We start from the raw sequence: 25,284 nt of genomic DNA, 5'->3' as shown, positions 1-25,284 counted from the left end.
ATTTAGTTGCATTCAGCAGTGGTGCATGTTGTAATCCCAGCTACTTGGGGAAATCGAGGCAAGAGTATCACAAATTCGAGGCCAGCCTAGGCAATTTAGTGAGATATCCTGTTTAAAGAGCAAGAGAAAGAAAGGAAAACAATGGTTATTTGCTTCAGAGGATAGGTGTACATGCTTTCTTAGGTGAGACCAGAAGAATGCTAAAGAAACGGAAAATAATCATTAATCCCAAGGACAAGAAATTTGAGGTAAAAACACAAGGAAGAAATCTAGAAGACCCTAGAAAGAAGTTGGGGAGCATAGCATAAGGTAGCTACAGAATGAGAAGAGCCGAGAAGTTTCTCTCAGAACAGTGCTAGTATGCTCATGTCTCTCTTTTATTTGCTAATGGCTATTCGATGTAGGTAGATTAGCCCAGTTTAATATGACCAGCCTGTGAAAGGAGAATAAAGGTGAATGGAAGGAAAAGTTCAGGAGACTGCCATCATAAATGTCAAGAAGGATCGGGTTCCAAAACCAAATAATTTTTAACAGTGTCATGCTACTGGGAAGGTGTGAAGCCTGGTGGGAGGTCTTCTGGACATTGGGTGCATGACCTTGAAAAGGATAGTAAGATCTCAGCCCCTTCCTCTTTCTTGCTTACATGTTTTGGCCATGTTAGCAGGTTTGCTCTGCCATGTACTATACACCATGATGTGCTCCCTTGCCACAGAGCTCAAACTGTGACAAAAATAAACCTTTCCTCTCTGTAAATTGTTCATCTCATGTATTTTGTAACAGTAAGGGAAAGATTGCTGCCATTCATATATAAAAGTTCACTGCTAGAGATGCCTTCCAATAAGAGAATAAGCAGCTCGGTTCTTAGTGAACAAGCTACAATGAAAATTTAGGGTGTTTTTAAGATAAAAGAATAGCAATAACTATCATTTTATTGATCCATAAATTGTTCCAAATATGTTATATATATTAACTTTGTTTAATCCTCTTAACAACCCTGTGAGATAAGTATTACTATTATTGTCCCTGTTTCAAAATTGAGAAATGAAGGCACAAAGAAAGAAGTAAAGCAACTTAACCTGATATCACTCAGCTGGAAAGCAGTAGAACTCTGATTTGAACTCTGGCAGACTGACTTCAAAGAGACTATAATCATAACTTCAGTGTTATTATGATTAAATGTTTATATTAACATTTAATATAGAGGTGCTGCTGGGAGCAGAGTACAAACCTATAATTCCAGTGACTTGGGCAGCTGAGGCAGGAGGATCACAAGTTTGAGGTCAGTCTTAGCAATTTAGCAAGACCCTCAGGAATGCAGAGACCCAGTCTCAAAATAGAAAAAAAAAAAAAAAAAAAAGACTAGGGATGTAGTGGTAAGGGTAAAGTATCCTGGGTTCGATCCCCAGGACCAAAAAAAAAAAAAAAAAAAGAGAGAGAGAGAATATACAGGAGAGGAAAGGCCTATTTTAAAGGACAGAGTTAGTAAAGATATGTAGTGCTTTAATTATTTAACATAGCTGCATTATTTATCAATATAGTCCCCTTTTTGGGGGGTGGGGTACTGGGGATTGAACCTAGAGATACTCTACCACAGAGCTACATCCACATTCACATCACTTTTTATTTTTATCATTTTCATTTGTATGCAGCTTTTTTATCCAAAATTTTAAGATGATGGATCTCTCCCATCATTTGCATACCTGATTTCAACAAATTCGCTACAGAAAACTTGGGATTTTAATTGTACTTGTAATAACCAAAAAGGAAAAAGGTACTCTACATGTATTTCCCCTCAGTGAGATTTCTTCATTGTTGATTTGATAAATTTTCATCCAGTTTTCCAGTACAACTTTTTATCCAGTTTCCCCAGTATAACTCAAATTCATCACTAGCAGAATCCATTTCATAAGTATTGTCCAGGTATGTCACTATATGAAAATAAAAACAGTTTAGAGGGCCAGAATCATCTAAAGTTGAATCCTAATTCCATCCATTTACCAGCTCTGTCTCCTAGATAGGTGGATTAACCTTTTTGTGTTTGTTTTCTATGTAGAATGAAGTTTGTAACAATTGCTTTATTAAATTGCAGAGATTAAAGAAGATAGCGGGGGGGGGGGGGGGGGGGGGCTGGGGATGTGGCTCAAGCGGTAGCGCGCTCGCCTGGCATGCGTGCGGCCTGCGTGCGGCCTGGGTTCGATCCTCAGCACCACATACAAACAAAGATGTTGTGTCCGCCGATAACTAAAAAAAAAAAAAAAAAAAAAAAATTAAAAAAATTCTCTCTCTCTCTCTCTCCTCTCACTCTATCTTTAAAAAAAAAAAAAAAAAAGAAGATAGCATTTGTCCCTTGACTCAGTTCTTACTATAGAAAATATAAAAATTCAATTTCTAATATAATGCTATAAACAAACATTTCACTTCATGCAATTACATTTTAAAGTTATCTTTAATTTTTTTCACACTCTCAAAAACTATTTTAAATATTATAGTAATATAAAACTTTGTCTTGCCAGAAGGGACTACAATTTATTCAGTTTTGTGGGATGTAAGTCATAATTTATAAATACCCAAGAACATGTTCTCTCTGCCTTTGAATTTCTAGAATTAAATATTAAACTTGAATATTCTAGACTTCTTTTTCTACTCCTGAGTCTGCTGCTTTATTTTTTCTAAATTGGCAAAAAAGGTTTATTTGAATTTTTAAAATTCTAATTAAAATGTTAGTGTATTTTAATACATTAGTTTTAAATTTTATCAGGTTATGCTTATAAATTTAACATGAAACTTTAAGTGGTATAACCTTTAAAAAAGTTTTTTTTTGGGGGGGCGGGGATGGTACTGGGAATTGAACCCAGGGTCTTGTGCATGCAAGGCAAGCACTCTACCAACTGAGATATAATCTCCAGCCCAAGGTTTTTTTTTTTTTTTTTTTAAGATACATTGATATTTATTGTGATATGGAAATGGAAACTTTTAAATGCTTGATGCTAATTGCTCATGGTAAATACAACACTCTTAAATGCCCAAGTGACATGAGAGTCAATACTTCTAATGAGTGTTAGTTCTGTTACCAATTTGCCTCATGGATTTGAGAAACATACGTCGACTACAAAGATTATTTTTGAACCCATAGAATTGCCAGAAGCATTGATAAGAGGAAAATTAAAGAAGGGGTTTTGCTTACATATAAAATTAATATTTTAACTATCTCCAAGGGGCTTCATGTTTGATTTTGTAAAATTGCTTGAAGGCAAGCAGATGGTGACCGTTAGCTCTTTGTTAGTGGGAAAAGTGGGAGCTCCAGAGACAAACCACTCACTGTGTAATCTTGGCAAGAACTCTGACCCTTGGTTTCCACATTTGAAAACTAGCTAACAAAACTGCTAGTATTTATTGAACATGTATGCTGTGCAGGTATTAAACACTCTAGATACCTTATTGAGTTTTCACAGTAACCTTCTTAAGTAAATTCTATACTGTATCCCCATTTCACAGTTGGGGAGCCGGGGTGCAGAAAAGTAGGTAACTTGATCCAGGTCACATAGTTAAATCCAGGGTTGGTGATGATACCTGTGAAGATCAAACTTGGAGTGTTCAGTAAATCTTTTATATTATTATTGATGCTGTTATAAAGGGAACCTAAGTGCATTCAGGTCATTCTCAATTTATAAATCATCTATGAGCTGCAAATCAAACCCTGAGTCAGACGTCTGTTCCCACTAACTTATTGTAGAGAAAATTTAAGATTATAAAGAACTTGAAGATGGGGAACATGTCTTGTAGTTTTCTTTTATGTTTCATAGCACTCACTGTAATATGTATTTGTGTAAAAAGTGTCAATTTAACATACTTATTATTCTGAATTTATTTTGAAAAGATAAGTGTGGATTATTAATAAATAAAAATCACCATTTTCAGAAATGTATATCATTTCCCCCACAGGATGATTCTTTCGTCCTCCCTTTTAAAAGCTGACGTTGACAAGTAATTTCAGGGCTTTCATTCTGAGAGTCTTTTGTCTTCCTACTGGTATGAGGGGGAACCTGAGAAGACTTTAGAGAGGAGGCTGACCTCTCAAGAATTTTTGTGTGGGGAATTACTAAAGCATCGAATTGCATAAGCCATTTTTGCCATTTTATTTTTTATGTATCTTCAACAAGTTGTACTACAGAGTAAAAGTTTGTAATTTTTTATACTAGGACAAATCCAACTTCAGTCTCCAAGTGAATGCATTTTAATAAAAGCTGTCTGTTCTACTTTGGGCCCAGACTACCTCAAACTGTTCTTTTAGAATAACAAATTTTATAACAAATTCTAGTTTGTGTATCTTAGTTTTTTTTTTTTTTAAATAACATGTATACTTTTATTCTGATTACAAAGGTAACATCTTCATGGAATACAGTTCTGTGATATTTTGTGAAATAATCAAGTATTTACATTTGGAACAAGTGACTTCTTCCTTTGAAGCTTAAAATTCCTGTGTTTCTTATTTTGTTTACAACTAGCAATTAGAAAGTGGGGAGGGACTGCCAGATCATTTTTCTTGCTTCATTATGTCCCTGTACTTGGTGAGGATTGTTTTCTTTCTTATGCTCTTTAGAATAGTAATGCTGTGGTCTACTCTGAATCTTTGTCTTGTTAACTATTATATCCAAGGACCTAGAGCAGTGCATGGCTCCTAGGAAGTCTCAAATATTTGTTGGGTGAGAGAATAAAGGATCACTTGTTCTGATATGGATGTCTTTAGTATGCATTTTAGTTTCTTTCTTACTCATCAAATACATTGTGAAAGTTGGGCATTATCCACTGTCCAGAGCCTCATTCTCTGGACTCTAATATAGTATGCTATTATTTCTGGTTACAAGTATGCTTTTGTGAGGGTAAGAGAGAAGGAACTTAGAAATGAAGAAATTGGTGCAGTCTGAAAAGGCAACTCTGTAGAGACAGAGAATGGATTAGTGGTTTCCTGAAGTTGGGGTTGGAAGTGAGAACAGAGAAAGACTGCAAGCCAATAGGCAAGAGAGGTCTTTTTCTGTGTGAAGGAAATGTTTTAAATTAGATTGGGTGATCATTGTACAGATCTGTAAATTTTATTTAAAAAATCATTTTAAGTTGGAGCTGGGGCTGTAGCTCAGTGGCAGAACACTTGTCTCACGTGTGAGACACTGAATTCAATCCTTAGCACCACATAAAAATAAACAAGTAAAATAAAGTCATTCTGTACATCCACAACTACAAAAAATTTTTTAAAAATTATAAAGTTGGTAAAATTAGTGCATTTTATGGCATATAAATTATAGCTCATTAAAACTGCTAAAACCAAGGTAGAAGTTAAAAATATTTCAATTTTTTGCTCATTGGAATACAAGTTACTTTGAGTGTGACTTGTTGCTATAGACAAATGACTGCTTTACTTTGAACCAGTTTTCCTACAAAGTATTTCAGAGCAGAGGAATGTTAATTCTGTTTTTTAGTAAAGTATGTTCTTTTGTGATATTGGCTTAGAGCTTATAAATTTCTTTATAAAATACCTTCATTCTAATTTTCTTAACCTCGGTTAAGAACAAGTTGAGTTATTTCCAAAACCATGAAAGAAATAGGTATAATTATTTTACGTTGCTGATATTTTTTCTGGGCTGTAGAGTTACAACATAGTGTATTTTCTACTTCCTTTCTAAGAGTTTGGTTAATTTATCTAGATAGCTTTGTTTTCATTTAAAAAATTCTAAACTGATATATAGAACATAAAAATTATACATATTTAGGGGGTATAATGTGTTCAATATATGTGTACATTGTTTAATGTTTAAATAGAGTTAACCATATCCATGTTCTCAACATTTATCATCTCTTTTTGGTGAAAACATTCAAAATCCTTTATTCTAGCATTTTGAAATGCACAGGTGATCTCATAGATAATGGGAATAGAATGATGGTTACTAGAAGGTGGAGAGTAGAGTGGAGAGGAAGAATGTTCCAGGAAGATGGATCAACAGGCACTGAGTTGTAGTTAGGAGTAACAAGTTCTGGTGTGCCTAACAGTAGGGTGACTGCGATAATGATATATACTATGCTTATTTTTAAAAGCAAATTATTTATGGACTACCCCCCTCCCATGTATTATCCTTGATCTTTCTTTTGGGGGGGGGGCGGTGGTATTGGTTGGTTTCTTGTTTAGAAGATCATTTGTATTTTAAAATTATTAGTTGTGAGAAAAACTTTTTCCATGAAACTGGTATTCTCATTCAGATTTTTTGTATATTCATAAGGATACTCTGCATATGCCTCTTCCAAGGAAGCAAAGCATCTTAAAAATTTTAACTATGTCCTAAAAAATTATTTATAAAAGTTTTTCATAGAAATAAAAAAACCTAAATAATCTAAAGATATAATTAAGATTATTGAGGGGCTGGGGATGTGGCTCAAGCGGTAGCGCGCTTGCCTGGCATGCGTGTGGCCCGGGTTCGATCCTCAACACCACATACCAACAAAGATGTTGTGTCCGCCGAGAACTAAAAAATAAATATTAAAAATTCTCTCTCTCTCTCTCCTCTCTCAAAAAAAAAAAAAAAAAAAAAGATTATTGAGATCAGTTGGCTCTCGAGTTGTTCTCAGCTTAAAAGATATGGAGTGATTATGCACTTCACATTTCCATTTCCTTTCTGAGAAGTTGTATAATTGTAATCCAAAATGTGAACTATAATTTTGCATATGTAAATATGTATGGTTGTGAATCAATTGCTTAGAAGTGTTATTTTATTTTTTTAATGTTTTTTGGTACCAGGGATTGAACTCTCAGGCACTCAACCACTGAGCCATATCCCCAGCTCCTTTGTGTATTTTATTTAGAGACAGGATCTCACTGAGTTGCTCAGTGCCTCACTTTTGCTGAGGGTGGCTTTGAACTCATGATCTTCCTGCCTCAGCCTCCCAGCTGCTGGGATTACAGGCATGCATCACTGTGCCCAGCAGAAGTATTACTTTAAACAAGGCAAAATATAATAGTAAATTAATCTTTGTTGGATTAAATTTGTGTTTTTATACATTTTTAATTGATTATAAAACAAAAAATTGTGATTCTCTGAATAAACATTAAATAATAAGTTATCTTTCCTTGTATAGGTGTGTTTTGGGGAAATAGTTCAAGGTATTGCTTTATTCTTAAATCATTCATTTCCCCTCCTGTTCTTTTATTTTGATTTTTTTTAGAATTTTGGCCCCCAACAGTAATTATCAAGATGTCGAAACTCTCTATAACTTCCTAATCAAGTATGAGGTATGAGAAATATTTTTAAATGTTTATCGCATTTCTATTATCAGCAAGTATTAATATAATTAAATATAGATGTTCTAAAACACAGTGTTTGCTATTTAATTAGACATTCACTTTAAATTATTGAATGATGTAGAAGTTTGCCAGCAACATATTTTATTTTCCACTTTTAAAAAATTGTACGTATTTAAGTTGTATAAAATGATGTTTTTATATACACTATATACATAGTGAAATAGATACTATAATCAAGTAAATTAACATCCACCATCTTACATAGTACTCTTTTTTGGGTGTGGCAAGAGCAACAAAAATCTATTCTTTCAGAAAAAAAATCCTAAATATAGCACTGTTATTAACTCAGGTTGTACATTGGCTGTCTTAGAATGTTCACTCTCCATATCTTCTACTCTGTCTCCTTTGACCTACATCTCCACATTCCTCCCCACTCCCTGCCTGTAACATACTCAATTTTTAATTTTGTTCTCTAAGTAAAAATACAATAGTGTCCTAAAATAACACAGTTGCTTCAGCACAGAATTGTTTCTCGTCAGGGATGTGTTGGCATTTTGGACAGGTCATTTCTTCATTGTGTAGAACCTTGCAGGATGTTTAACATCACTACTCCTCAGGCACTAAATGCCTGTAGCTCTCCTGGTCATTTTGACGATCAAAAATATTACCACCCCACCCGACTCACATACCCAAAATGACCCTCAGAGAGGAAGAACCACCTCTGTTTGAGAACTGCTGATTACAGGAAAGAATTTCGTTTCCTCTATTGCAACAGCACAGACCCCAAGTTAGAGCAGTAAAGAGGGTGCAGTGTGTTTTGTAAACTAACCTGCATGCTTTCCTCATCATTGCCGATCCAAGAAAGTATTCTGTTGATTTTCAGTTTTTGTTTGCCTAAAGCTCTTTGCCCCTCTTCTCTTTATATTCCTTTTCTCAGTTTTGCTCGTGTGTGTGTGTGTGTGTGTGTGTGTGTGTGTGTGATTCTTAAAATACCCTAAGTGAAGGAGTTTTTGTGACACATGTAGGTTTCACATTTCTTAAGGAGTCCAACTCCTTTAAAATATATTCATTCACTTTCATTACCAGTTAGCTCTTCATTTAACTTTTTGTAAATAACAGTAACAACAACAACAACTGGGCATGTAGAGAGTGGCCCTGGATTTGGTCCCCAGTACAGCATAGATAGGATAGACAGACAGACAGACAGACAGATCAGGATGGGAATGTAGTTCAATGGTAGATCACCCCTGAAGGGGGTGGTTCAATCCTCAGTACTGGGGGAAAAAAAAAAAAAGACAGTACTTCAACATACAGGTAAATGAAACATTTTCTTCACAAATATGATGAATTTCTTATGAAAACATTGAAGGAGATCTTGGAATTTTGCAAATAAGCAATAATACCCTGAACTCTAGACTTTTTATGATATGAATCTTTAAAGTGGTATTAATTAATCCAGAATAGAAACATTTTATCCACCAAAACTTCATACCAGTTAGTAGCTTCAAATATTTTAAAAAGTAAATCAAATAGAAGATAGTAGTATTGCGTTTCCCTCCACTGGTTCCTAGTTTCTGAAAATTTAGGTACTACTATGCTATTTGTTATCCAATTTAAAAAAATTTCCCTTTCTACAAATTTCCAGGTTCTTCCTTGTACATAAATAGAATATAGCCTACATTAGTAGTAAGCTTCGGGAAACAAGAGTTCTTCACTTTTATGATTTTGTGAATCATGTCTCTGAATTATACTATATTAATTTAAACATACTAGTTTAAATATGTAGACTTAAATAGTCTGAAAAATACAGGTTTTTTTAGATAACATCTACCAAAGTTTTTCCTAAATCAAATATAACTTTCCACACAGTTTATAATTTAATTGTTTTTTCCTGTCCATTTGAACTACAAATGATTAGGTGCTTTGTTGAAATTCTCACTACGTCCAGGCCTGTATACTGGTTTTATAAGTTGTAATAATAGGACCAGTATTTTCACACATAGTTCATTATTGACATTATAGTCAATGAACTTATTATTACTGGCCAGTCCTTTTTAAAGCAATAACTAGAAACTTGAGATTCTGCACCTGTAAAACGTGGGCCATTCTAATTGCACTGTCATCACTAATTGCACTGTCATTTGATTTGGTGTTTCTTCTTTTTCTCCCCTTCCCCCTCCCCCTTCCCCTCCCCCTTCCCCTTCCTCCTCTTCTTCCTTCTTCCCTCTTTTTTCCTCTTTCTTCTTCTTCTTCTTCTTGTTTTTTTTTTTTTTTTTTTTTTTAATGTGGTGCTGGGATCTAACCCAGTGGCTCAAATGTGCTAGGCATGTGCTCTACCACTGAGCCACAACCCCAGCCCCTTAGTATATCTTCTTAATGACTATATTTTGTTTTTTTTTTTTTCAGGTAAATAAAAGTGTCACATTTACTGCCCAGGAACTTTATGATTGTGTTTCACAGACTGAGTATCGGTAAGCCCTATTTGCTTGTAGATTTACCATATTTGGTGCTACTTGGTGGAGGTGGCCAATTGTTCTAACATGTTTTTGCACCACACTATGAATTTTTAAACATTAATTCGAAGTATTTTATACATTGTGTGTGCATGTGTGTGTGTGTATCAGCTATAAAATTTAAAGTAGTTCTCACACTTTTTGTCCTCAAGTCTCCTTTATATTGTTAAAAATTATTGAAGGGCTCAAAGAATTTTTATGTGGGCCATATGTATCTATATTTACTGTATTAGACCTTAGAACTGAGAATTTTAAAATGTTTACTAATTTATTTAAAAATAACTGATTACTACATATTAAGTAATGTCTCCACAAACAAAAATATTACTGACAAAAGAGGCATTGTTGTGCAGTTTACAAATCTCTTAATGTCTGTCTTAATAGAAGACAGCTGGAATCTCATAACTGCTTTTGCATTCTGTTGGTTGTGATAATCATGTCATGTATTGCTGGAAAACTATTCTACATTTTGGAGGAAATAGGCTTAAAAGGCAGATAACATCTTAGTCTTTTTATGAAAGTAGCTGTTTATTTTTTGACATTGTAGACCCTCTGAAAGAGTCTTAGATTCGCTGAGGTCCCCAGATGTTTTAAAGAGCAGTTAGTATAAAGAAAACCCTTTGCTTAATTTATTTTTATGTGGCGCAGGGGATTGAACCCAGTGCCTCACATGTGCTAGGCGAGCGCTGTGCCACTGAGCCCCAGCCCCAGCCCCCAGATTCATATTTTGAAAACTAATTCCCAATGTAATAGCTGTATTAGAAGATGGGGCCTTTGGGAATGGGATTAGACCCTCATGAAAATTCCTCAGAGAAGTAGCCAGCCCTTCTACCATGTGAGAACATGTAGAAAAGGCTATCTGTGAGAAAGAGAGTCTCACTAGACACTGAATCTACTAATATCTTGATCTTGAATGTCCCAGCTCTAGAACTGTTAGAAATAAATTTGTGCTGTTTATAAACTAATCAGTCTAAAGTATTTTGTTACAAGTGCCTGAATGAACTGGACAGCTGTTTAATTCTAGTCCAGGTAAAGAAATTCATTAAGGGCAAAAATCCTTCAGTGTTGTCCTTCTATCCCCTGTACATATTCTATTTTAACTTAACATTGAGATCCATATGGATGCATGGAGCTGTAGTTGGTTTATAGTCAGTTCTGTTTTGACAGGTCATATGCCTTCCTAAATATTAACCACTGCCTTGTGCAAAATCATGCAATAAAATCCACAGGGCCTATGCAGAAAATGGAGTTAGAGACACACACCTAAAGTCTTCAGGGACATGTTAAAAAGAAAAAAAAGTATAGAAATCAATAAAAATGGTATGATAGTTTTTTATCTGTTAAATGGCTAAGGAATACATGAATGCTATAACAAATCTGGTGTTTTACCTTGAAAAAAGACCTGAAGTTTGCTTGTAGAAGTGGTCATGAAGAACGGCTACAGTTTGAGGCTTGTCTGAAATTGGATTGAAGTTTTAATACCAGAGTGGTGGATATAACTCATAACACACGTGGAGAACTTAGGTAGTTGTTGTTTGAGGTGTATGCATGTGGTTTTTTGTTTGTTTTTTTAAAAATAATGTTTTTTTGAATCTTTATTTATTTTTGTATGTAGCGCTGAGGATTGAACCCAGTGCCTCACACATGCTAGGCAAGCGCTTACAACTGAGCCACAATCCCAGCCCTACATAATTAAAAATTATGTTTTTAATTCCTAAGTAGCTTGTTTAGCTGGGTGCAAGTTCCTCTGTTCATTTACGCTGCTCACTACCAAACTTGTATATAACAAGCAAATGGGAAATTTGTGCTTTGTTTAAATTGTACTTAATGTATCAATTGTGTTGGAATAAATTCATATGATAAAAATGAACACCATAGCAGAACTTAATGTATGTCACTTCTGTGAAATATGTCATTATGTCAATAAAGCATAGTTCATTTACCATGTACCAGTGTGGCTAAAAGTTTTATGAGCAAGCCTAGAGACAAAATGAATTATCAGAATGCTTCTACTGTTAAAAAACTTTAGATCAATAAATTTGTTTGATATCAAGACACTAGGATTAATAATCATGCATAGATGTTTCAAAGCAGCTATGAATGTTAAATCACTTGTTTTAAGTAAGTTCCAAGAAAATCTGAAGCCACTGGGCATCTATAAGTCTGTCGGAGTTGGGAAAATGATTTCTTACTCTTAACTTCAGAATATTAGTGAATCAATTGGAATCTTATTTGTACATCTTTATAGATAATCTATCATTAAATTAAAGGCTTATTCTTCTGATCTTAGCCACGTTTTTGAAGATGCAAAAAACTCATTTTATATAACATGGAAACCAGAGTCTTTTAAGGATGGTTCCAATCAGAAGTCAAAATTATTTTGACTTCAGCTTGCTTTTGGAATAGTTGTATTTGGGTATTAATAAGCTCCCTTTTATACTCAAGAGAATGATTTTGAAGATAAATACATTTAGTATCTTGAATGCATTTGGTTAATAGCATTTGGATTTGTTACTCTCGTTTCTTTTGAAATTATTTGTATAATTTCAATTATTTGTATAACTGTATAGTATATTCTACTGTGTGCCATAGCTCATAATTTTCAAATAAGCTGCCAAAAGAGACAGAGTCTTTTGGTTTCACTGGTTTGTGAGAGTGCAGTAGATGAAAGGTTGCACCATAACTGAGAGGTGAAAACAGATGATGATTTAACATGCATGTAGATGGCATTTTATGGGCATGTTAAGGGAAACAGTTACTTAAATTGTCTGAAATGGCTGGTATGTATGTATGTATTTATTTATTTATTTAAAGTGTTCTAAAAGAGGAGATTGTTGATGTGTCACATCAGATTATTGCAATAGGGAGGTATGAAGTAATAAGAAATTTGTGTCTCTGCCTGTGGTTGCTGAGATGGAGCTCTTTTGCTAGGAGATGCTTATTTTCTAGTACTTAGTCTCTGATCTCAGTTCCTGGCATAGAACTCCGACCGTCCGTAGAACTCCTGGGTGTTAGGAGCATCTTTTGTTCTAATGAAGTAACTATTGGCTTTTGGAGAGGGTTGGAGTCTGAGTTAATAACTGATTATGCCCACAATCGGAGGCCACCCTTAAAATTCCTGAACCATAAGGTTCAGGGAAATCTTGGTTGCTGGACATATGGAGGTGCCTAGAAGTGGTATGCCTGTGTGTATGCATGCATCTCTTCATTTGGCTGTTCACTTGTATCCTTGATAACCACTTATAATAAATGTGTAATCTTAAGTGTTTCATTGAGCTGTTTTTTGAGCAGATCTTTGAACTATCCTAGCAAATTAAACCTGAGGAGAAAAGGGGGTCATGGGAATCTTGATTTATAAATAACAAACTATTACTTGTGATTGGCATGTAACAGGCAGTAATTTTGAGGGACTGAACTTTCAACTAGTGGGCATGGATTCCAGGTAGATAGTATCAAGAATCGGATTGAATGAGACACCCCCTTGGTATCCACTGGAGAGCTGCTTGAAACCCCCATCCTCTCACATCTGGTGTTTTTTTTTTTTAATTGGTTGCTCACAACATTATAAACCTCTTGACATATCATATTTCATACATTAGATTGAAGTGGGTTATGAACTCCCAATTTTACCTCAAATGCCGATTGCAGAATCACGTCGCTTACACATCCACATTTTTACATAATGCCCTATTAGCAATTGTTGTATTCTGCTACCTTTCCTATCCCCTACTATCCCCCCTCCCCTTCCCTCACATCTTCTCTCTCTACCCCATCTACTGTAATTCATTTCTCTCCTTGTTTATTTTCCTATTCCCCTCACAACCTCTTATATGTAATTTTGTATAGCAATGAGGGTCTCCCTTCATTTCCATGCAATTTCCCTTTTCTCTCTCTTTCCCTCCCATCTCATGTCTCTGTTTAAAGTTAATCTTTTCTTCCTGCTCTTCCTCCCTACTCTGTTCATAGTTGCTCTCATTATATCAAAGAAGACATCTGGTATTTGTTTTTTAGGGATTGGCTGGCTTCACTAAGCATAATCTGCTCTAGTGCCATCCATTTCCCTGCAAATTCTATGATTTTGTCATTTTTTAGTGCTGCGTAATATTCCATGGTGTATAAATGCCACATTTATTTTATCCATTCATCTATTGAAGGGCATCTGGGTTGGTTCCACAGTCTAGCTATTGTGAATTGTGCTATGAACATTGATGTGGCAGTATCCCTGTAGCATGCTCTTTTAAGGTCTTCAGGGAATAGTCCGAGAAGGGCAATAGCAGGGTCAAATGGTGGTTCCATTCCCAGCTTTCCCAGGAATCTCCAAACTGCTTTCCAAATTGGCCGCACCAATTTGCAGTCCCACCAGCAATGTACAAGTGTACCCTTTTCTCCACATCCTCGCCAGCACTTGTTGTTGTTTGACTTCATAGTGGCTGCCAATCTTACTGGAGTGAGATGGTATCTTAGGGTGGTTTTGATTTGCATTTCTCTGACTGCTAGAGATGGTGAGCATTTTTTCATGTACTTGTTGATTGATTGTATATCCTCCTCTGAGAAGTGTCTGTTTAGGTCCTTGGCCCATTTGTTGATTGGGTTATTTGTTATCTTATTGTCTAATTTTTTGAGTTCTTTGTATACTCTGGATATTAGGGCTCTATCTGAAGTGTGAGGAGTAAAAATTTGTTCCCAGGATGTAGGCTCCCTATTTACCTCTCTTATTGTTTCTCTTGCTGAGAAAAAACTTTTTAGTTTAAGTAAGTCCCATTTGTTGATTCTTGTTATTAACTCTTGTGCTATGGGTGTCCTATTAAGGAATTTGGAGCCCAACCCCACAATATGTAGATCGGAGCCAACTTTTTCTTCTATCAGACGCAGAGTCTCTGATTTGATATCAAGCTCCTTGATCCATTTTGAGTTAACTTTTGTGCATGGCAAGAGAAAGGGATTCAGTTTTATTTTGTTGCATATGGATTTCCAGTTTTCCCAACACCATTTGTTGAAGGTGCTATCCTTCCTCCATTGCATGCTTTTAGCCCCTTTATCAAATATAAGATAGTTGTAACTTTGTGGATTAGTCTCTGTGTCCTCTATTCTATACCATTGGTCGACCCGCCTGTTTTGGTACCAGTACCATGCTGTTTTTGTCACTATTGCTCTGTAATATAGTTTGAAATCTGGTATCGCTATACTGCCTGATTCACACTTCCTGCTTAGAATTGCTTTTGCTATTCTGGGTCTTTTATTTTTCCATATGAATTTCATGATTGCTTTTATCTATTTCTACAAGAAATGCCGTTGGGATTTTGATTGGCATTGCATTGAACTTATAGAGAACTTTTGGTAATATCGCCATTTTGATGATGTTAGTTCTGCCTATCCATGAACAGGGTATATTTTTCTATCTTCTAAGATGATCTTCTACTTCTCTCTTTAGGGTTCTGTAGTTTTCATTGTATAAATCTTTCACCTCTTTTGTTAGGTTGATTCACAAGTATTTTATTTTTTTTGAGGATATTGTGAATGGAGTGTTTTTCCTCATTTCCATTTCAGAAGTTTTGTCGCTGATATACAGAAATGCCTTTGATTTATGCGTGTTGATTTTATATCCTGCCACTTTGCTGAATTCATTTATTAGTTCTAGTAGTTTCTTTGTAGATCCTTTTGGGTCTTCTAGGTATAGAATCATGTCGTCCGCAAATAGTAATAATTTAAGTTCTTCTTTTCCTATTTTTATGCCTTTAATTTCTTTTGTCTGTCTAATTGCTCTGGCTAGTATTTCAAGGACTAAATTAAATAGAAGTGGTGAGAGAGGGCATCCCTGTCTTGTTCCAGATTTTAGAGGGAATGCCTTTAACTTTTGTCCATTCAGAATGATGCTAGCCTGAGGCTTAGCATAGATATCTTTTACAATGTCAAGGTAAGTTCCTGTTATCCCTAGTTTTTCTAATGTTTTGAACATAAAGGGATGCTGTACTTTGTCGAATGCTTTCTCTGCGTCTATCGAGATGATCATATGGTTCTTATCTTTAAGTCTATGTTGGAATCCCTCTCACATCTGGTGTTAAAAGAGAAGTGTGTGAGTATAGGTACAGAAGGAGAAAACTATTTTCCTGTCTTAAACAGGAGTTCTTTAAGTAATTCAAGAATATAAAATCTACTCTAAGGGTTCTAAAACAACAGTGAATTAAGGTTTCAGATTAGTTTAAATCCAAGGTTCCATAGTGCAGGTAGAAACCTGGTGCTATATCTATAATTCAGTTGGTATTTTCTGTCATCTCTAGTTTTTGGATGCTTTCAAGTAGGTTTTATCCCTGCTGGTGGAGTGTATGAGCACTGCTGCTCTGCACAGGTGACCAGTTTGTTCAGAAAATCCAGGGCAGTAAATTATCAGGGTTATCACATAGAATTCCAGCCAATCCCTGGTGTGACATCTTCTTCTTAGATGAGAAATAATCTAGGAACAGTATTAATTTACATTTTTTTTCTCCTTAAGTTTTGACAGTTTTCTAGAATGTTTGTGAGCAAGTCTCTTAGGATAGTTTTTTTAAAATTTGAAATATAAACTAGTTTGTGACATCAGCCTCAAAGTACCTGATTGTATGAGACAGATAGCAATCCAAAATTTCCTGCTGTCAAACTTGCCACTCATTCTCATCGGATACCAGTTGGATATAATTCAGTAATTTAATCCTTTTTGGGTTCTCTTAATTTGCTACAGTGGTTCACAGAGCTCAGGAAACACTTTATTTACATGCACCTATTTATTATGAAGGATATTCTTAAAAATACAGGTAAATAGCCAGATGAAGAGATCAATCAAGTGAGGTCTGGAAGGGCTCCTGGGATTGGGGTACCCCCACCCTCTTAGCCTATGCATTGTTCTTTTTCATCACCCCTGATGCTCTCTGACCCAGAGGCATGGCTGGTTAAATCATTAGCCAGTGGTGATCAGTTCCATCTTCAGTCCCTCTGCCCTCTAGGTTGTGGGTAAGACTGTCAGTTCCAACTCTTTAATCACATGGGTTGCTTCCTGTGACAACCAGCTGAGGCTGAACTTCATCCTGAGGTTGTCTGGGAACCCCCAACCCTCAGTCATCTCATTAGTACACAAAGGACACATCACTGGAGAATCCAAGGATTTTAGAAGCTGTGTGGCAGGAATTAAACACTAAGCATACATTCCTTACTATAAATCTCAATATCATACTGGCAAATTCAAGTAATATATTGCCTAAAGCAGCATATGCATCAGAAACTTATTTGTTTTCTCTTGGCAAGTGCTTTCAGGAATTACTGCATTCAGATTCCAGCAATCAGCACCATGATAATATCTTCAGGATTACCCTAGAGTTATAGCTCCCTAAGTGGGACCTGGACCTGACCAGAGTATGCATCACTTAAAAACTTGTGAGAAATGCAAATTCACACCAGTCATTGTGAATCAGAAACTAGGAGTAGAGCCCTACAAACGGTTCTAACAACCCCTCCAGGGCAGACTGAAGTTTCAGAACCTTTGTGTTAAGTTAGGAACTTGGTTTGTTCTAGATTTAGACAGAAAAAACAGCCTTAGAGAAAAATAATCTAAAATATACACTTTTTGATATAATTAGAAAAGAATGGCATAATGTTGATGGTCTTTGATTTTAATGAGGTTACATTCTGATAAACTTGTCATAAATTGAAAATATCCTAAGTTGAAAATGCATCAAATGCACATTAAAATATCCTAAGTCAGAGTGTACTTAATACATCTAACTTGTTGAATAGCAACATGGTACCCTGTAGAGAATTGATCCTTTACCCTTGCAGCTCCATAGCTAACTGAGAGCTAGCTTACTCCCATTTCCCAGCATCTCCAGAGATCTCAGACAGCTTATCACCAGTCTAGGAAAATATCAAAATCCCAAGTCCCAAGTACAGTTTCTACTGAAGCATATTGCTTTTGCATCATTATAAAGTTGAGAAATCGTCAGGAATTGTCTGTATGTGGTATGAGGTAAAAGGTCCACCTTCACTGCTGCATTCATCCATATTTGTATATGTGAATATCTGGTTGTGCCAACACCATTTGTTGAGATGTCATAGGAAAGCAGGGAGCTGAAACTCCAAACCTTGGTTCTTGTGTTCCGATGAAAGAAAATTTAAAGTCAGACATGGAATTATTTTTTAATTAATTGGCCAGATTACTATAGTTATTTTGACCAGTCTAATATTTAATCAAAGCATGTTTGATACTCATATAAGAAAATTTAGAGAAAACAATGGCTGTTGTTTTGAGTAAAACAACATAGAATTGCAGAATTAGAAGCAATCTTCAATTTTGAGCACAGTTCCAGAAAGGATCAGGAGTTGGAAGAGTTTAGCTTGGAAAAATAAATAGGAATATGATAAGGGATGCAAAGTATTTCTGCTATCAGAGGAAAAAGGTAGAAAAAGTTTTTTGTTTTTGTTTTAATCTAGGCAGACTTGGATAATGGTTTTTACAGGCCCTAGATAAAGAATTTAGTTACAGTTGGGAGACATCTAAAATTAACTGAAGGTGCTGCAGAATGGCAAGCAAAGGGATACGGTGCCCCCACCTCTAATGTTCTGTCGTCTAACGTGTAAGCTGTGGGCATAAAAAGGAACTGAAGAATTCCTGTCATTACAATCTAATAGTGTGTATATGAAACACACTACGAAAAACAATCAGTACTTTCCTGGATAAGGAGAGGAGGAGGAGGGCGAGAAAGAGGAAGATTCAGAAGTTTAGTTACTGAAGGATATTTCTTTTCACATGTGAAATAAGTAACCAAAGTCAGTAGGGCCTGCCCTTTTTGTTTCAAATTTAAGTTTATAAGAAAACATTTTCATCTCTGCTATCTTGAACTTTTTTTTAGAGAGAGACAGAGAATTTTTTTTCAATATTTGTTTTTTTTAGTTTTCGGCGGACACATCATCTTTGTTTGTATGTGGTGCTGAGGATTGAACCCGGGCCGCACGCATGCCAGGCGAGCACGTTACCGCTTGAGCCACATCCCCAGCCCTATCTTGAACTTCTTAAAAGGGTGTTCCCAAAGTAATTTTCTTAATAGTTATTAAGAATTAGCAGCAACATGACACTCATTTTGAGTTTAAAACATAGGAAGTAGGACTAGGGTAACTCAAAGCTAGAAGTCAGATCTTTAATGACTCAGAAACCACACATCCTCAGGAAGTGAGGTTGTTCAGAATATGGTGTTTTTTTCTTTGTTGTCTCTACACAATGTATATTCTGAATGGGATTAGGCATGGGATTATGTTAGGTATTGCTTCCTGCTTCCCCATCTTGGCTTAGGTAGTTACTAATAATCATTAATTGCTAGGCAACTTATGCCACAGTCTCTTTTTAAAGAGTAGCAACTCTGTCAATTTATTGCTTCTCAAGTTTCTGTTCCTTCAGGAGGTACATCCTCCAGTCCATGGTTCTTTAGCAAGACAAGATGAAGCCAACTGTTCCACAGTGTTGCTTACCCCTTGGTAACACCTTAACATAAGCCTATCTCCTGTTAGGAAAGGTCCTTCAGAGAGCAGAGCTAGATTGTTCAGCCTAGCCCACCATCCAAAGGATTGTTTCTAAGTACCCAACTTTGTTGACAGAGATTCACCCTTATTCCTGAATTCTGGGAATTGTGCCAAGGTTGTCTTGTGTTGGCTGAGACTCAGTGCACCTAAGTGTTTATCCTCCCATGTTCTTGTTGTCTACTAAGAAACTATAATTGTTGGTATTATGTCTCAAATATCAAAGAATATATTTCAAATCCCAGTATTTTCACATTGCATTAAGAATTTTTAATATATCCAGAGAAAATGGAATCAGAATGAATAGTTATCATCCACTCCCATCTTCATAACAGCATTAATTATAATAGCTAAATGTGGAATCAACGTTAAGTGTTCCTAAGCTGATAAATGGACAAAGAAAATGTGGTATATATACACCTCTGAATACTATTTTGCCTTTAAAAAGAAGGAAATTCTGTCACTTGAGACAACATGGATGAACCCAGCAGAGATTAGGTTATGTGAAAGAGGCAAAGCACAGAGAGACAAATACCACATGATCTCACTCTCGTGTGGGGTCTAAAAAAGTTGAATTCATAGAAGTAGACAGAATGATGGTAACTATGCTGGGGGCAGTGAGTAGTGGAGGGTTGGGGAGATATTGGTCAAAAAACACAGAATTTCAGCTAGGGGTAGTAAGTTCAAGGGATCTGTTGTACCAGATGGTAACTTAAGTTAATAACAATGTATTTCACAAATTGCTAAGAATAGATTTTTAAGTGTTTTTGCCACAAAAAAAAAAAATGAGTACATGTAAGGAAAACATTTGTTAATTAGCTTGACTGAGCCATTCCACAATGTCTACATATTTCAGAAAATCATGTAGTACACAATTAATGTATACGTTTCTTATTTTTCATAAGAAAGAATATTTATCTGACTAGCTTTCATGTGGTGACTTAACATTTCTTTTTCCCCTAGGGAAAAGTTAACGATTGGGTGTCGCCAGCTGTTTGAGATGGAGTGTACCATGCAGCAGTGCAATGCATCTGTCTATATGGAGGCCAAAAACAGGGGATGGTGTGAGGACATGCTCAATTACAGGACTTAAGTGCTGATTTGTAACTGAAGAGGGATTGCTTTTGTCATCATGAATAACAGTAACTTTCAACCTGATTACTTTTTTGAACCATATTCTATAGAGAATTTTAAATGTTTTATAGGTACAAAAAAGTGATACTACTGACAATCTCATTGAAGCTCTGAAAAGCTTAATGCATCAGTTGTGGGATAAATTGTTGATTCTTCTAGAGTTGACAATATGTCCATACCTCTATCTGATACCGAGCCAGTATCTCTAAGGAAAAGAGAGCCATCTTTTCAGTCTTACTATGGCAGAAGCCATTGTGGCATCTGAGGAAGGCCCAGGACACATCATTAGCATCTCTCCCAACCCTGAGTATGGGCACATGATCAGACACTGCTAGATGGTAAGAAAAAATTAGGACATGACATGACCATGCTTACCACATTCCACAAATAAAATCTTGTCCTGGGTTGGTTTTGTTGTTTGTTTTTCATGGTACTGGGATCAAAACCAGGGGTGTACTACCACTAAGTTACATACCCACCCCTTTTTATTTTTTGAGACAAGGTCTAAGTTATTAAGGCTGGCCTTGAACTTGTGATCCTCCTGCCTCAGTCTCCCAAGTTGCTGTGATTACAGATGTGTGTCACCATGCCCATCTGTCCTGGGCTGCTCTTATAATCAAACTTTGAGTCAAGTAAACCTGGTAGAAATAATACCATTCCCACCTTCCTCTGGGTAATGAAAGAATTTTGACTTTAGTTGCTATCTTTCAGTTCAGCTCTTCTTTCCTTCTCTTGGCTTATAGCTTTTCAGTTCATTTCCAGTGGGGAAGAGCAAGGCAACCCCTATTGAATTGTTGCTTAGGTATGGAAAGCAACATGGATTTTTCAAATTAAGTGGCAGTGACTGGTGTTTGCCCCTGTCTGAAAGCAAGTGTTTAATTGACTTGTTTTTTAGTTATGTAGCAAGTTGGAAATCCTTGTTTACTGGTGTGTATTGTCCTTTTTGTTAATATATTAGACTAAATCAAATTTGGAATTCTATTATAAATGTTCATTTATTTTTAAAAACGAGCAATAAATAACTTATTTTTAGAAAGTTTTGCTTTTCACTTTGCTTCCAAATAGTGTTTCTTAAATGAGTACAATATGTAATTATAAAAGTGACCCTCAAAAGAGCCAACTCGAGATGCTTACTGGGAGTTGGTGCTGGACCCACTAAGCTGTCTGCAGTTAGGAAACTGCACCAAGTACACAGATGGGGCTGAGAGTGTCTGGGACACAGCAGGCTTCAGGAGAGTATCTCTGCTCTTCCCTTTTTCTCCTTGAGGAGCCAAAAAAAGCACCCCCCCCCCAAAAAAAAAAAAAACCTCCAACCTTTCCAGATCTTCATCCCTCACCTACTTTTGTTTGTTATTGGGTTTTTGTTTTGCTCTGTGGATAATCCTAGTCTATGTGAGTTTTACTTGGCATATTAATTTATGTCACTTTATTTCAACTTAACAATTTTTTATTTTATTGATACATTCTTTCTACTTTTATATGTTTTAAATTTTTTGTTTTAGATTTTCTGTAGTTGAAATGTTTTGTTTTTCTTTCTCCCCCCCTTCCTTCTTTACCTATTGTAAGCTTTATTGTTAGTTTTATCCTTGTTCAACACAGGAGATTGCAAGTTCCCTTTTCCCCTGCTCTCTACTCTTTCTCTGGCTCCCCACTGTTTTAGAGTTAACTCACTTGGCTTATGAATCCCAAGCCCCATGCTGTATAACTTTAGGCTCTGAACTATCCATTCTTTAATGTGTATAGCTGGTATATTTGGGGCAGAAGCCATAAGAAGCATGCTGTGAACCCAAAGAGACTGATGAGAAAATTCATACCAGAGGAGGGACTTTCTGTACAAATACCCTTGGCCTTGACCTACTGAGGAGCTTTGAGGGTGGGTATTCCAGCAATGTTCCATGCTTAGGTACAAGATCCCCTTTTATTTGCCTTTTCAACTTATTTAGAAAAAGTAAAATTTTACCAAAAAACTCGTTTCCCTCCTGGGAGGATCGCATGCTCTGGTTTGGAGAATTCAGCACTCTCTATATACAGGGCAAAGGAAAAGTGTTTTAAAAATTGAGATTTGTTGTACTCCACTGGGTCTTCTTGTTAGGACCTGCAATTGTGGCAAAAGCCATAAGAAGCATGCTAAAACATTTGGGTTCACAGCATGCTTCTTAGGCAATTGTGGCTGTACACATTAGAATCTCAGAGACAGTTAATTTCATTTTCACAATGTGGGTGTTTGTGCCCCCTGTAAAATCAAGTGACATAAAACAGATCCAGAGTTCTTCCCTTGTTACTTTGAATGCAATCTTCAGGAAGAACAGAGGCCTTTTCAGGGCCAATCTACATTTATTTGGATAGTGTACTGGTCAATTTTCAGAGCTTAGGTTATAATGTTCATATTACTGATATCTGGCAACTCCCTAGATCAGCCCCCTACCATGATGGATTGGGAGGAATTTATATCTTAAGTGAAATGTAACTCATTACTGAAAAATCACATCTCTCATTCTCAGAAATTGATGCTACTTATAGCAGCTCTAAAGATTGGACAGGCCAGCCACCTTCATATTTTGGTGGCTGCTGCTGGACTATTTTGCTAATAAAATCCACCCTAGTGAATGTACCAAAGTTCCACAAGGGCAGGAAGTACACTACTTTTAGTCTCTGAATTAAGTTGTGGTCAAAAAATATTTTTAACCAATTAACTTTCAGACTCAACTACTAAAAAGGACATGCCCTACCATTCCTACCAAAGTTTGACTGGAAAGCTGCTTGTGATGTTTGGTGAAAAGCCACTTTTTATACCTGCATTTTAGAACGTTCGTCTTTATGTTCTTTGAATAGTTTCTTGACTGCTGGTGGAAACAAGAACTGGCCAAAGTGTGTGTGTGTGCGTGTGTGCTTTCTTCTCATTACAGGAATCCTTTATAATTCTGATCTAGTTTCGTTTGTAAACTGGGTTGATATGCCTCAAGTTTAATTCTGAATGCTGAAAGCATGGGGGGACAGATTTTTGGGAACTACATTAATAAACCTGGAATTATTTGTTATTAGTTGTTCCTAAACTGCAAACCAACTTTAATGTTCTGCATTTTGAGTCTCATCTACAACTTTACTGTAGACTGATCACAGGCTAACCCACATTAGCTCAGTAGACTTCTGCAAGGTAAGAACCAATGATTTCCTGGTGTGATTTCTAGTGAGGTAAAAAACAGACATGACCTAGCCCTTCATTATAGGTTTGGCACCACTTTCTTTGTAGATTGAGTTTTATCCAACACATTGTGATCACCAGCTCATTCAAGAAAGTTCTATCACTTCTAATACATGTCCCCACCTCAGGAGGCCTGTTTTCTTTTCCAGAATGCTAAATAATAGTATAGCTTTATTTCCCATGATACTGGAGATCCATCCATAGGTCTATCCTAATATTCCAGTACAATGAGTATACCAGTTTACTTGTTTGTTTACCATTTGGAAAGCTTTGATTTCAGTTTTTAGTATTATGAATAAAGGTGATGTATTTACATTCAGGTTTGCTGAACATGTTCCATTTCATTTGATAAATACCTATGAATTAGACAGTTTGGTCAGAAACTGCCGAACTTTTTCCTGAGTGGCTATACAATTTTACTATTTTTTCTAGCAATTTATGAGCTACAGTTGCTAGAATTTATTACCTAGTCTTAGTAGATATACATCATTTTGGTTTTAATTACATTTTCACAATAACTTATATTCCTATTGGCCATTCACTTATTTTTGTCTTGTTTAAATTTTTTACCCATTTAAAATTAGATTTGACTGGGTATATAAATGGGAGAGTATCTGCATAGCATGTGTGAGTCAAATAACTGAACTATACAAATCCTTTGTATTTTCTTGAGCCTGTACCTCAAAGGGTTAGTACCACTTTTGGTTAAGAGAAACAAACATTTGTTTTAATACATAAGAAGTGGGAGATATCTCAGTAGATGGTTGGCCTGTTACTGATTGGATGGCTAGATGCATGTGATAGATGACTTCATCTTTATCTTATTCTTTCTCTCATAAGTCAGGTATTTTGTGTTATGCCCCCTTTCCAGACTAAAATTATATTATAGCACTTCCCTAGATTCCTATTTCCTTGTACATACTGAGCTCTTGTTTCTTCAACCCCGTCCTGCCACAAGAAGGTACAGAGCCTGTCAACAGTGAAGTCCAAAGCTGGGTGTGTATGTAGTTCAGTTGTATAGAGCTTTCCTAGCATATGCAAGGACTAGACTCAACCCCAGTACTAGTAGGTTGAAGAACCCATGACAGTACTTATTTATAGTTTTAAGACTCTTGAGAACAATTATTCCTTTATAACCAAAGGTAGTGATGAATATGTTTATAGGACTGAATTTGTGGTTGGCCTTCCCAAGGACTTGAAGATTCATACATTGTTGTTTTCTTGTCTTTCCTTCTCTTCACTCAAGTTAAATCGCCTTAGGCATTATGTAGCACTTGGATTCTTCAGATTTGGGGGAACAAATTAAGTGACTGAAGCCAGCTCTGAAGATGCAGAAATGCTCTATTGGGACTGACTCTTTCCCTGACCACTTAATTTAAGAATTTGATTCTAGCAGTATAGCATTTTTCCCTTATTTTTATGTCGGGAATTCTAAAACATTTTAAATAAATTCATGCCTAAGGATAGCCAATTACTTGGTAAATTAAAGGCAAGTATTTTACCTGGCAGTGGCACATACTGTACACCAGCAACTTGGGAGGCTAAGGCCAGAAAGAGCAACTTACTGAGACTCAGTCTCAAATTAAAAGGGGCTACTCAGTGATAAAGTG

The 25,284-nt window shown here is 36.0% G+C and overlaps 1 protein-coding gene across 1 annotated transcript in view; it reads left to right on the top strand.

The window, feature by feature from the left end:
* Positions 1–20,938, top strand: part of SWT1 (SWT1 RNA endoribonuclease homolog) — a 90,157-nt gene extending 69,219 nt beyond the window's left edge. The window contains exons 17-19 of the mRNA XM_081299041.1: positions 7,210–7,276; positions 9,695–9,759; positions 20,302–20,938. Of these exons, the coding sequence (XP_081155167.1) occupies positions 7,210–7,276; positions 9,695–9,759; positions 20,302–20,431 (262 nt within the window). The 3' untranslated portion in view covers positions 20,432–20,938. The remainder of the gene's footprint in view (positions 1–7,209; positions 7,277–9,694; positions 9,760–20,301) is intronic.
* The last annotated feature ends 4,346 nt before the right edge of the window (positions 20,939–25,284 follow it).

Source organism: Spermophilus citellus (assembly GCF_964194105.1).
Source record: "Spermophilus citellus genome assembly, chromosome: 6".
NCBI lineage: Eukaryota > Metazoa > Chordata > Mammalia > Rodentia > Sciuridae > Spermophilus > Spermophilus citellus.
This window is presented reverse-complemented; position numbering and strand designations above follow the sequence as displayed.